The following is a 12,825-nucleotide window of genomic DNA, read 5'->3' as shown; positions in this document are numbered from 1 at the left end:
AAACTTTACTTTCTTTTCATTAATAAAGACATATTGCTATGAATGTTTACACATATTCCTGATTTTAATTGAGTTCACTAGTTTGAGTAAAGAAATTATGGAAGAAAGAGAAGAAGAAACAGATTGTGTATAAAGGGAAAACATATGAAACCACATAATATTAGATTTCTTTTATTTCATACCAGCAGTGATTACAACGCAATCAGTAACTCTATAACCAAACAGAACTTAACTAAGTAACCTGCTAATAAACCAACTTAAACAGCTAAAGTTGAATTGTGTTTGTGCAATGTTTTTTCTATCTTCCATTTATGTCGTCGCTTTAATTTCACATAGACATCCACTATACTCGATCAGCTCAGGCTATCAGTTACATTGTTTTTTCTTTTTCTTTTTTCTTTTAACTCGAAACTACATTAAGAAATTAAAAAAGCAAAACTGTGCATGGAGTTAAGCCCATTAGCTATTTCAACATCCTTAATTCTCTAATGGTCAGATTTGCTGTTTCCTACTTTCACTCTTGGCTCTTGCAAACTAGAAGTGACAATGATAGTTCGTAACAGTTAAACCCAATCTTAAAACCAACAGTTTTATAGACACAAAAAATAAATAAATAAAAAGAAAAATAAAGTAAGGAGGTTGATCACTACTCTTTGTAAATTCATCATTTATAAATGAAAGGGATATATGTATCAAATACGATAACAGAAAAAGAGTTTCAGAAAAAAAAAATGTGAATAAATAAATACAACAAAATTAGATGGCTTTCCATCAATTCGAAGGGTGGGTGGACCATATATATTGCTTTTGCGCTCTCTAACCATATATATTGCTTTTGCTCTCTCTCTCTCTCTCTCTTTCTGTATCTATTGATCGAGTAATGCTTAATGAATGAAAGAGCAATCATATTCTTTTTCACCCCTTTGAAGAATTAATCAAAGTTCAAAGCATCTCATAGACATCTATAAACAAGGACAAAAAATAGACAAGCACATATCTTTTTATTGAATACTTAAATTCCATTTCTCTTCATTCTTTTTCTCTGCTTTGTTTCATTTTTTATTCTTTGTTAGCTCATTCCTAAAAAAGAAGAAACAAACCCGAGTTAATGTCTATTAAGAAAAGAAGACAGAGACTTATGAAGAAAGCACAATAAGCTTGCAATAATCCCAAGCAACAAAGTGGTGTAAATATTGAGCAAGAGGAACTTTATAACCTCTACTCCAATACAAACTTTCAAACTTTCCAGCCCAAAAACTAAAACTACAAACCACACATTAACCTGCTTTCTTACTCTTCAAACCGTTCCCAATGGCAGATTCAATCCTCTTTGGGATTGCACAGAAGATCATTGAAAACATAGCTTCTGCAGCTGTGCAAGAGATTGGATCCATCTGGGGTGTAGCTAAGGAGCTTTCTGGACTTGAAGAAACCATTTCAACAATCGAAGATGTACTTCTTGATGCTCAGGAGAAGAAGAACCATAACCACCAGGTCAGCAGCTGGCTGAAGAAGCTTGAAGGTGTAATTTACGAGGCTGATGACTTGATGGATGATGTCTCCACTGAAGCTTTGCGCCGACAATTGATGAGTGGAAGTAATATGAGCAAGAAGGTACGCACTTTCTTCTCATCCTCCAACCAACTTGTGTTTCATCGCACTATGGCTCATAAAATAAAAGACATCAATGATAGGCTAGCTGCAGTTAGTAAGAATCGCACGGACTTCCATTTGGAGGTGCACCATGAGGAGTCTAGAGCTGTCCTTAGAACTAGGGAGCAAACTCACTCTTACATACCTGAAGAAAATGTTATTGGAAGGGAGAGTGATAGAAAGGCCATCCTAGACCTTTTGTTAGATACCAAAGTTGAAGAGGATGTGTCAGTTTTGCCAATAGTGGGTTTGGGAGGTTTAGGGAAAACCACACTTGCTCAATTTGTGTTTAATCATGAGAAGGTTCGAACCAATTTTGATTTAAAAATTTGGGTGTGTGTCTCTGGAAATTTTGATGTGAAATCTCTTGTTGAGAAAATTATTAAATCAGCAACTGATCATTGTGAAAAGAACCAAGAGATGGATCAACTACAAAGGAAACTTCAAAAGGAGATAAATGGAAAGCGTTATTTCCTTGTACTTGATGACGTATGGAATGAGAACAGAGAAGAATGGCTAAAATTGAAAAATTTATTGTCAAAAGGTGCAAAGGGGAGTAGAATAATCATAACCACTCGTAGTCAAAGAGTTGGAGAGATTACTACTGACACAATGAAACCATATAAGTTAGGGATTTTGGATAAAGATAATTCATGGTCTTTATTTAAAAATGTGGCTTTTAAGCCTGGGCACGAGCCAAATAACCCCAACACTAAGAAAACTGCAATGGAAATTGTGGGCAAGTGTGGTGGTATTCCTCTCGCCATTAGGACAATTGGAAGCATGCTCTATTCCAAACCAGAAGCACAGTGGTCGTCTTTCCTTGAAATGGAATTTTTAAGGATGCCTCAAAATGAAAATAATATTTTACCCACTCTCAAACTGAGTTATGATAACCTCCCATCAAACTTGAAATGTTGTTTTGCTTATTGTAGTTTATTTCCAAAAGATTATCAAATTGAAGTTGCCATGTTAATAAAACTGTGGATGGCACAAGGATTTATTAAGCCATCAAGTTCAGGTCATTCTTTGGAGGAGGCAGGGTTTGAGATTTTTAATGAATTACATTTGAGGTCATTCTTTCAAGAAGTAAAAGAAAATGATTGGACAAAAAAATTAGAAAGTAAAATGCATGACCTCATGCATGATCTTGCGGTACAAGTAGCAGGAACCGAGTGTGCTACATTGCATTCTGTTGGAGAAAATATCGATGGAAGAACTCGGCATGTATCTTTCAATTTCGATTTAAATCCATCATGTCAGTTTCCAACTTTTTTGTCTAAGGAAAATAGGATTCGAACAATACTTTTTCCTCCACTATGGGGGAATTCAGGAATGTTAGTAAGTTGGGATGTTGTTTTAGTTTTGAAGGTCTTGCGTACATTAGATCTTCATCATTCTGGGAAAGTGCCAAGTTCTATTGGCAAGTTGAAGCATTTGAGGTATCTTGATCTTTCTCGTAATTATGAGATCAGGACACTACCAGCTTCAATTTCCAAGCTGCAGAATTTGCAGACACTGAAACTATCAGGTTGCACTAATTTAGTAGAATTGCCAAGAGACTTGAAGAAGCTAGTGAATCTCAGGCATCTTGAGAACGATGGATGTGATAGTTTGACTCATATGCCTCTTGGGCTGGGACAATTGTGCAATCTTGTGACTTTAAATGAGTTCGTAGTGAATGAGAAGGGCGTGGGTCCTACCAATAAGCCGCATGATCAAGGTCAGGTGGGTGTGGGTGGTCTTAATGAATTAATGGAACTCAACAACTTAAGAGGAGAGTTGGATTTAAGAAACTTGAGATATGGAAAAGATGCGAGTGAAGAATATAAGGATGCAAAGTTGAAGGAAAAACAACATCTTCATACCTTGCAGTTAAGCTGGTCAATTCGAAACAATGATAGTGATGACAATGTTGACGCAACGTCCGAGGGTGAGGATTATGAAATTACATTGGAAAGCTTGCAACCACACCCAAATCTTAAAAAATTACGTATATTTGATTATAGGGCCGGTGTTAGACTTGCAAGTTGGTTTTCCTCGCTTACAACACTTGACAGATTGGTCTTAGGACGTTGTGGGAAAATAAAAAATGTGTCACCACTGAGTCAACTCCCCTGTCTCAAATCATTGAAGTTGGTGTGGTTGTCTTCGTTGGAGTATATTTCAAACAGTAATGTGATGTCAGTACCGCTACTGGCTACCTTACAAAGGCTTGAGCTTGAAAGCTTACCCAATCTAAAGGGATGGTGGAAGGATGTTAGTGAAGAAGAAGAAGAAGAAGATATACCTCCATTCGAATGTCTTTCTCAATTAACTATCAGCCATTGCCCCCAGTTGACTTCGAATATGCCACTTTACCCCTATCTGGAAGGAGAGCTTGAGTTGACTGATATTTATAGGTTCAAGACTTTTGAACGAACACAACGGATGAAGATGAAGATGATGGATTCTTTCTCTCCTCTCTCAAAGTTGACTTGGCTCAAAATTGAAAGGATTGAGAGTCTACAGTCTCTGTCAGAGGTGTTAACCTCTAGCCTCATTTCTCTTAGGAAGCTGTGTATCTGGGAGTGTCCAAAATTAAAGACCTTGTTACCTGCTTTTCAACATCTCACCTCTCTTCAAGAACTAGAGATTCGCAGTTGCCATGAGGTTGACATATACGGAGACGGTGGGGATGAGAATATGTGGCAAGCTCTTCAAAGCCTTCTTATTCTCAACTTACAAGATCTTCCACAACTGGAAACTCTCACTGACGGGCTTCAACAACTTACCTCCCTCAAGAAGCTTACACTGGAAGAGTGTAAGAGTTTGGTGGGTATTCCAGAATGGATCGGCAACTTCAAATCACTTCGAGAGCTTCGTATTGGGGGTTGCAACAAATTGACATCGCTTCCTGAAGGATTGCATCAGCTCACCTCTTTGCAATCACTTGATATTAGAGATTTGGCACAACTGGAAACTTTCCCTGATGGGCTACAAGAACTTACTTCCCTCCAGGAACTAAAATTTTATGCCTGTGAGAGTTTGGCGGATATTCCGGAATGGATCGGCAACCTCAAATCACTTCGAGAGCTTGGTATTGGGGGTCCCAACAAATTGACATCGCTTCCTAAAGGAATGCGTCAGCTCACGTCTTTGCAAGAACTTTCTATTAGAGATTGTGATCCTATCTTAAACAAAAGATGTGAAAGGCAAACGGGCGAGGATTGGCATAAGGTTTCTCACATCCCACGGTTGTGCATAGATAATGAAAGGATTAATCCTCCACAAGAACCATCCACTTCTTCTTCTTCAGGTACGTAAATATAATTTTAACGTAGGGGCCTTTTTCATCCATCCGTCATTCATGCATGCGTGCATTGTCTTCTTCTTTTTCAAGCTTAATTATTAAAAGGATATTTGTGCGTTTCTTCTTTTTTTTTTTTTTTTTTTTTTTTTTTCACTTTTGTTTGCAGCAGCTCTTGAGAAGATATTTAAGAGTTTCAGGAGACTACAGTTGTGCAATAAATGAGAATGTCTATAAGATTGCTCTCACATCCCCAAGACTAGTACTCTTTTCCTTGATTCACAACCATTCACTTCTTCATATACCCAAAAAAACAAAAAAACATTTATCAAGTATGGGTCTCTTTTCCATCTTTCATCAGTACCATCTTCGTCTTCTTTTTTTGGCACTTTTAAGGAATATATCTATACCTATATACATATATGTGTGTGTTTATGTGTTTCTTTTAATTTTTTTTTTTTCCCTAACTTTTCTTTGCAGCATCTTGTTGGGAAGATATATTTAAAGAGTTTCGGGCTGCTGCAATTGTGCAATAACTGGATGTCTGTTGGCGAAGGTGATGATGAATTGTTAACCGCACCACTTTTCTTTTCTTTTCTTTTTTTCTTCTTTTTTTACTTTCCATTTAGTGTATTTTTCCTGTTTGTAGATTGCGTGATCTCTTCCTTTATATGATTTATAATTCACAATTTTCCCAATTATTGTTGTTGCCCTATTTCAGAGTCTACAATTTCATGAACAATATTTCTAAATTTAGTTATATGTTGCAGATCCCAAACAGAGCATGAACAAACTTGAGCTATAATAGAGAATTAAGGAATGGATTTTATTCAATACTATGGATTGTGCAAATGTGCAACAAATTCAAGCATGGTAAGGTAAGCCCTACCCCCATTTCTTGCTTTTTCTTGCGTAGATTTTGTTTTCACTGTTTATTTGTTGTGTTCTTCAATATAAGAATTTACATTTTTATATTTTTGAATCAAAACCAGGTTGGTGAGGATTTTCAGTCTGTTAATACATCAATAATTGCATAAAAAGAGTGAAATTGTGTCAATGATACCAAAGAAATGTTATGATGATGGATTATTCAAGCGTGCAAAATTGTAACCAAGCAAACTCTGTTTCATTAGACTTTGCAATTGCATTATGCTTATAATTTTCTTACATATAAGCTTTAAGCATGTTTTTCACAAGCAACCAAAAATCACTACAAAAACTTGTTTATTTAATGTGATGCATGCCACAAATTTCATCTTTGATAATACGCCGAGCTACTCAAAACACTGTGTTAATCCACTGCAGGAATCTCAGCTGTACGCCTGACCTTACAATTCACTCCTGAATTGGAAAGAATGAAGATCATCACAAGATTGATGGACAATCATGGAAACTTATGAAAAACATTCCAACCCATCTTCTAAGAAAGACCTTGCTTAACGTTTCTTCCTGTATCAAGTTCAAGTGTGAACCACAAAGAAATGCTACCAGTTGTTGATCAGTTTAATTGTAAACTAAGCAAAAAATAAAAAAATAAAAAATAGTAAAAAATAAAAAATAAAAAATAAAAAATCCATGATTCTTAAACTTGTGTTTTCATTAATGCCTAGGTCTCTGTTTGGCTTCTAGCTTGAGTAGACGATTGAAGCTTGACCATGTTACATGGAGGAAATACGGATCTTGGTGCTATGAGCATCATTGATGCAGGAGACTTGTTACTGAAAAGCATTTTGCAGGTCCAACACCACTGGTGTAACTGGCCCCAAAAAATGGTATCTCATCCACTGGTTTCAGTTTGTGGCTCCATCAAGTTTTAGTGTGATTTATATGTTTTTTGTTTTTTTTTTTAACTAAAACCAGGTTGGTGAGATTTTTCAGTGTGTTACCACATCAAAAGTTGCATAAAAAGAGTGAAACTCAATGTCATCGGTACTAAAGTAATGTTATGATGGTGGATCCAAGCATTCAAATGGTAACCATAAAATTTGTTTTGCGATTGCATTCTGCTCATAATTCTTTGTCACATATAAACTTTTGAGCTTGTTTTTCATATAAAAAACTTATGACCTTTTATGCGACTCATGCCACAAATTTCATCATTCCCTGAAAGAAAACCAGAGTAAAATGGACGGTGATTGGCTTAAGATTGCTCGTAGCTTTTGGGTTGGTTTCCTCAGAGAAATGCTCACAGTCCTCACATTTGTATAGGTATTCAAGTCAACTATCAGTACCTAGATAATCATTATATACAGACAATCTCATGTCAGTGGTATTCTTAATCCAACATTTTTGTGAGTTTAACAAGACTTTCAATATTGTGATGCAGAAGTTGAGCACAGAACATTCCCAAGGCTTCAGAGTTAGAAGATGCTCTGAGACATTTCCTTATAAAAAATTATGGGAAAAAAATAGAGTTTTTAATCCACTGCAGGAACCTCAGCAGTATGCCTGACCTTATGATCCACTCCTGAATGAGAAACGAGGATCGTCAGAAGAATATTGATGGACGTTCAAGGAGGCAAATTTCAATTCATGATATCCAAATGCGAACTTCTCTTCTAAGAAAGCTCTTGTTTCTTGTTTCGGCCTACATCAACTTCACGTGTGTGATATTCACAAATAAAAAGTGACAGTTGTTGATCAGTTTTGATTGTAAATTAAGTCAGCAGTAAAATCCCAAGGCCAAAAAAAGTTTTCTATTCTACCAACCACTGTTTTAACCGATTCTTACCTAACATATTATCACCTGGAATATATTTTTCTTTCCCACTTCATAACAAGTATTTTGAAGCCAAACTTACATTCTGTATATCTGTCTCCTTCTAATAAAATCTATCCCATCCACAACTGCCGCACTCTATCCTTGCCTCATGTCTCTTTGCAATGCCCACACTTGGAACCCAGGATCAAAAAGACATTTTTCCGGTTAATTTACCACAAGGATACAAGATATCAGGCAAGACCAATCTTTCAATTCTGATCTTGTATAGGACTCCTTTGAAAAGAACAGATGAATCTATATTAATCCTTGGATTTGTCTTGTGCCCTACTGAACTATACCCTCTTTCTTGATCTTTTAAGTTTTCATTTTCATTTTGTTCTTGTGTATGGATGAAAATATCAGCATGTTACACACCCTTGTGGATTATATATTTGTTTTGTAAATAATTAAATCTTATATTGTTTTTCTTTTGATTTTTAGTAATTGAAGCAAAAACAGAGGTATTTTGGAAAGGAGTTTGGGAAATCTGCTTCTGCTTGCATGCCCGTACACTTGAACCCAGGATCAAGAAGACTCTTTTCAGGTCACTTAACCACGAGGCTACAATAGTACAAGCAAACCTTAATTATGCAATTTTTCTTATTTGTGTGCTGTCCTCTTCAATGTTACCATTATTTCCTTAGGAATAGTTGTTTTTCTTTGACCTTTTACAATTCAGGGAAAAAAAGAAAAATGGATGAAATTTTAAGTTTTTTTATCTTTGACCTATTTGTTATTTTGTTTCTCTTTAACCTATCTTCAAATTTAACCAAAAACGGAGGTGTTTTGAAATACCTCATCTTTCAAGAATTTAGGGTTTTTGTGTAGTGAATGGATGCACACACTTGAACCAAGGACCAAGAACACTTTTTCAGGTTGCTTGACCACAAGGCTGAAAGATGTGTAGAAAATTGCTTTTCAAGTTGCGTCTTATAATATGACAACTTGTTCCATCTCATGCTACTCATATTATCGATTATTTATAAATTTATATTTTTCTTGTGACAAAAACGAAAAACAGAGGCATTTTGAAATACCTCATCATAGGTAAGACAAGTTTCACTCTCTTTCTGTGTGTATATTTGGTACCAATACTCGAACCTGGATCAAAGGAACCTTTCCGGTAACATGACCACAAGGCTACAATAAGTTGGCAATCTTAAGCTTGCATGTTTTCTTTTTCTAATAACTCGTACTAGACATTTACTAATTTTTGAAATGAGCACAAAGCCCAACGATACCAAAAATATGGATATATATATATATATATGTGTGTGTGTGTGTAAAATAAATTATTCTCTCTTTGACCTTTTATTAGTTGAACAAAAAACAGACGTATTTTGAATTATTTTATTTTATTTTATATAATATCCACCAACTGCACCATTCTTTTGGATGTTGAAATTTGAAATATGCAAAACACCTTGTAAATCAAACATAATCATATTCAACAGAAATGGAACCATCATTATTCGATAAATTTCGTATAATAAATTGAAAAGGAAAAAACAAATTGCACACATTCCAAAAGTAGCCTTTACTTTTGTCAATATTCTTCAAGGTTGAAAAACTTGGTTTTTGTATTCTTTTCTTTCTTTGTTATTCATTTCACTTAAATGTTGACACTATATGATCCATTCACAATCAACCAACAGCATTACGAATATTACCTCCTCTTCCACCCCTGCCCCCCTTCCTTTGTCAGGACCCATCCAAGATCCTTCACTGGAATTCTAGACAAGCCCTGATCCCAGAGAAATCCTACCGGACCTTCAAATGGAAAATCCGGCAAAACCTCCCCTAAAGGTTGGACTTACCACAAATTTCCTGCACTGAAAACACACTTCTATATATATATATATAATAATATTAAAATAATACGGTATTAAAAAAATAATTTGTAGATCCATAACTTTTAAACCACATATCCTTTTCGGGCATGCCGTTAGTCTATGAACTCGTATCGACGAGTACTTCATAATCGTGCATAAGTCAAAGCTCAATTTTTGCACGAACAAAAAGTCAACAACGGCACCCCTTGGACAGTTTGGACCTCAACTTTTTTTGCTCATAACTTTCAATCGGTAACTGCGTTTTCAACGTACTACTAGTCTATGGACTCGGATCGATGCATACTTTGCAACAATACCCCAGTCAAAGAGAAATTCCATCTAGATCAAAAAATCAAATTTTGACCCCTCTCAGTCAACGACGGTCAATCTCGATCAACCTCGGTCAACGTGAAAAAAATTCTGATGTTGTTCGGGATTAGGTGTTACACCCCCGACCCCCCCGGGCTTTCAAAAAAAAAAAAAAAGCTTTATGAAAAGTAACAGTGGTTCAAGTTGAAAATTATTCTTTCTTCGTTAAACTTTTGAATTTATGTAAATATATATACAGAGCATGACTAACGAATGTTGTGCCCATAAACTACTATAGAATCTCATCTTTATGTAGTCTGATTTTGGGTTTGTCTAAACCAATAGCAAAGGTATATTGCATTAGTGGATAAACACTTATATGTCTTGTTATTATCTCATGTTGTATGCATGCGTATTACTAGGATACTTATTCTTCAATGTATGTGTATCTAATTGTTAGGCTTGTGGTGTATTAATATCATTATTCAATTCAATGACCAGTACCTTTTACATTCTCTCTATTATTCTCTATTCTTCAATTATGGTATCATAGCAACATAGGCTTTAACAATCAACAATTGCCAATCCTCTTCAAATTACAACAGAACTTATTTTTACAAACAGAACATTGGTTGTTATAAATGTACGAGCCCAAGCACCTTTAAAGCTAACGGAGACAACTTAATTTCCCTGGCGAAAACAATTCAATGATCTCTTGATCAGGTACGATCTTTGTGGATTTATTAATGGCTCTCTTCCCTGTCCTTCTCCAACATTGCCAAACAAATCAACCAATCCCGATTATCTCTTATGGATTCATCAAGACTCACTATTGCTTGGTGCCTTGCTTGCCTCTCTATCACCTAATGTACAGTGTTGGTTTCCACTGCTGATATCTCAGAGTACTTGCATGACATTAAGTTTGCTATCGATGAGTTGGCATTACTTAATACTCTTATAAGTGATGATGATTTAATCATCTATATTCTTAATGGGTTGTCTCCTGAGTTTGAAACTATTTCTACCATATTTGGCTCCCACGATACACCCATCTATTTTGAGGAGCTCTATTACAAGCTGCTTGAACAAGCAAACTATAGGAAAAGAATTGAGACCAAGAATGATGATATTCCTATCACTATACACGCTGCCAATAGATCCTCTTCATTCTCATCACAGGTAGCTCCTTTACTCTTATGGACCAGTTTGTCACTTCTCTTGCTAATCAATTCTCCTTGAAGGACCTTGGAACCTTACACTACTTTCTTGGTGTTGAAGTCCTGTCTACAGCTACCTATCACGGGCCTAACTTTCCCAACACTCCCATGCCGCACTTAGCACCTCTCTTGCTAAGTAAGCCTTGCTCACAAGCTATCATAATGTAGAAGCTAAGAGTAAGAGAGTAGGAAGTAGGAGAACTTGTCAGAGTTTGAGAGAATGTGGAGAATGCTTGTATTGCTAGAATTCTTGGATGTCTTACAAATGAGAGAACCCTTTATATAGAGGGCTTGGCACGTATCACAAGAATACAATGTTCTAGATATGTACACATGGCAAACATCTAAATGAGGTTCTAGAGTATTCTATAGATATTTACAAGGAGTATTATAGAGAGATTATTATCTATATTAGTCTAGATTTCTCTTTAATCTTCTAGAATCTCCCAGGCTTCTCTTGAATCTTTATGGAGAGTGTAGAACCTTCTGGCTAAACCTCAAGGATTTCGCTCTTTTGCACGGAACGTGACACCCTCCCCCAACTAATCTCACGACGCCCTCCTCGTGTCTTCTTCCTTGAACCTCCGAATGTGGTCTTTGAATTGCCATAAAGCCTCTTCATGCTCCCAACTAGCTTCACTATCCGGTAGGTTCTTCCACTTCACTAGGTACTCTGTATAGTTAGGTACTCCTCTACGTCGTATGACCTGATCCGCAAGTATAGCCTCTACGTCCTTGTCAAACGAAGTCACAACAGCCGTAGGTGCCCTTTTTGATTCCCCATGACTAGGGTCTTCCATGTCTTGATGACAAGGCTTAAAGAGACTTACATGGAAAATAGGATTAATCTTCAACTTAGGAGGAAGTTGTAGTTGATAGGAAACCTTACCTACCTTCCTCACAATAGGAAATGGTCCCTCATAGCATCATACCAACCCCTTATGTACCTTCCATAGGGCTTTGAATTGTTGGGGTAGTAGCTTCACCATGACCAAATCCCCTTCTTCGAATGCTACATGCTTTCTCTTGGTGTCTACCCACTTCTTCATCTTTTTAGATACCTTGTCCAAGTATGCTTTAGCCAAATCAGCTTGTTCCTCCTAAGACTTGGCAAACTTGTAGGTAGCAGGGCTTTTGCCTCCATAGCTCGAGACTAAGGCATTAGGAGTCATAGGTTGTCTCCCCCTCACGATCTTAAATGGACTCCTATTAGTCGATTCACTTCTTTGTAGGTTGTAGGAGAATTGAGCCACATCAAGCAACTTAGCCTAATCTCTTTGGTTAGCACTCATATAGTGCCTCAAGTAGAGCTCCAATAAAGCATTAGTGCACTCTGTTTGCCCATCATTTTGCGGGTGGAAGCTTGTAGAGAAGTTCAAATCCGAACCTAGGAGTTTGAAGAGCTCGGTCCAAAACCTTCCGGTGAATCGAGGGTCTCGATCACTTACTATGTCGCTAGGTACTCCCCATAGCTTCACCACATGCCCTAGAAATAGTTAGGCCGTCTCCTTTGTTGTGCAATCTGTAGGTGCAAGGATAAAGGTAGCATACTTGCTAAACCGATCCACCACGATGGTAATGCTACCATAGCCCTCCGACTTAGGTAAACAAGTGATCAAATCCATCAAAACACTCTCCCATGGTCCGTTCGGAATGGGCAACGGATCTAGTAACCCTCTTTGTTGCTTTTGCTCTATCTTGTCTTGTTGGTACATAAGACATATCTTCATATAGATCTCCACATCATCCCTCATATTGGGCCAA

The 12,825-nt window shown here is 36.7% G+C and overlaps 1 protein-coding gene across 5 annotated transcripts; it reads left to right on the top strand.

Annotated features, from left to right (window-relative positions):
• The first annotated feature begins 1,106 nt into the window (after nucleotides 1–1,106).
• On the top strand, nucleotides 1,107–8,068 carry LOC107417515 (putative disease resistance protein RGA3). 5 transcript variants are annotated; one of them, XM_060814244.1, is made up of 9 exons: nucleotides 1,107–4,951; nucleotides 5,112–5,274; nucleotides 5,423–5,498; nucleotides 5,713–5,820; nucleotides 6,248–6,406; nucleotides 6,553–6,714; nucleotides 6,803–6,914; nucleotides 7,061–7,150; nucleotides 7,269–8,068. In XM_060814244.1, exons 1-2 carry the CDS (start codon nucleotides 1,312–1,314, stop codon nucleotides 5,165–5,167), a joined length of 3,696 nt encoding a protein of 1,231 aa, XP_060670227.1. In that variant the 5' UTR covers nucleotides 1,107–1,311; the 3' UTR covers nucleotides 5,168–5,274; nucleotides 5,423–5,498; nucleotides 5,713–5,820; nucleotides 6,248–6,406; nucleotides 6,553–6,714; nucleotides 6,803–6,914; nucleotides 7,061–7,150; nucleotides 7,269–8,068. The 5 variants fall into 5 exon arrangements, with proteins under 5 accessions (XP_060670227.1, XP_060670225.1, XP_060670228.1 ...); XM_060814242.1 differs by having other exon boundaries at nucleotides 7,053–7,150; XM_060814245.1 differs by having other exon boundaries at nucleotides 5,115–5,274; nucleotides 6,803–7,150.
• Nucleotides 8,069–12,825: the final 4,757 nt, after the last annotated feature.

This window comes from Ziziphus jujuba, chromosome 2 (genome assembly GCF_031755915.1).
Source record: "Ziziphus jujuba cultivar Dongzao chromosome 2, ASM3175591v1".
Lineage (NCBI taxonomy): Eukaryota > Viridiplantae > Streptophyta > Magnoliopsida > Rosales > Rhamnaceae > Ziziphus > Ziziphus jujuba.
Note: the sequence above shows the minus strand (reverse complement) of the source record. Positions and strands in the feature narration are given on the sequence as shown.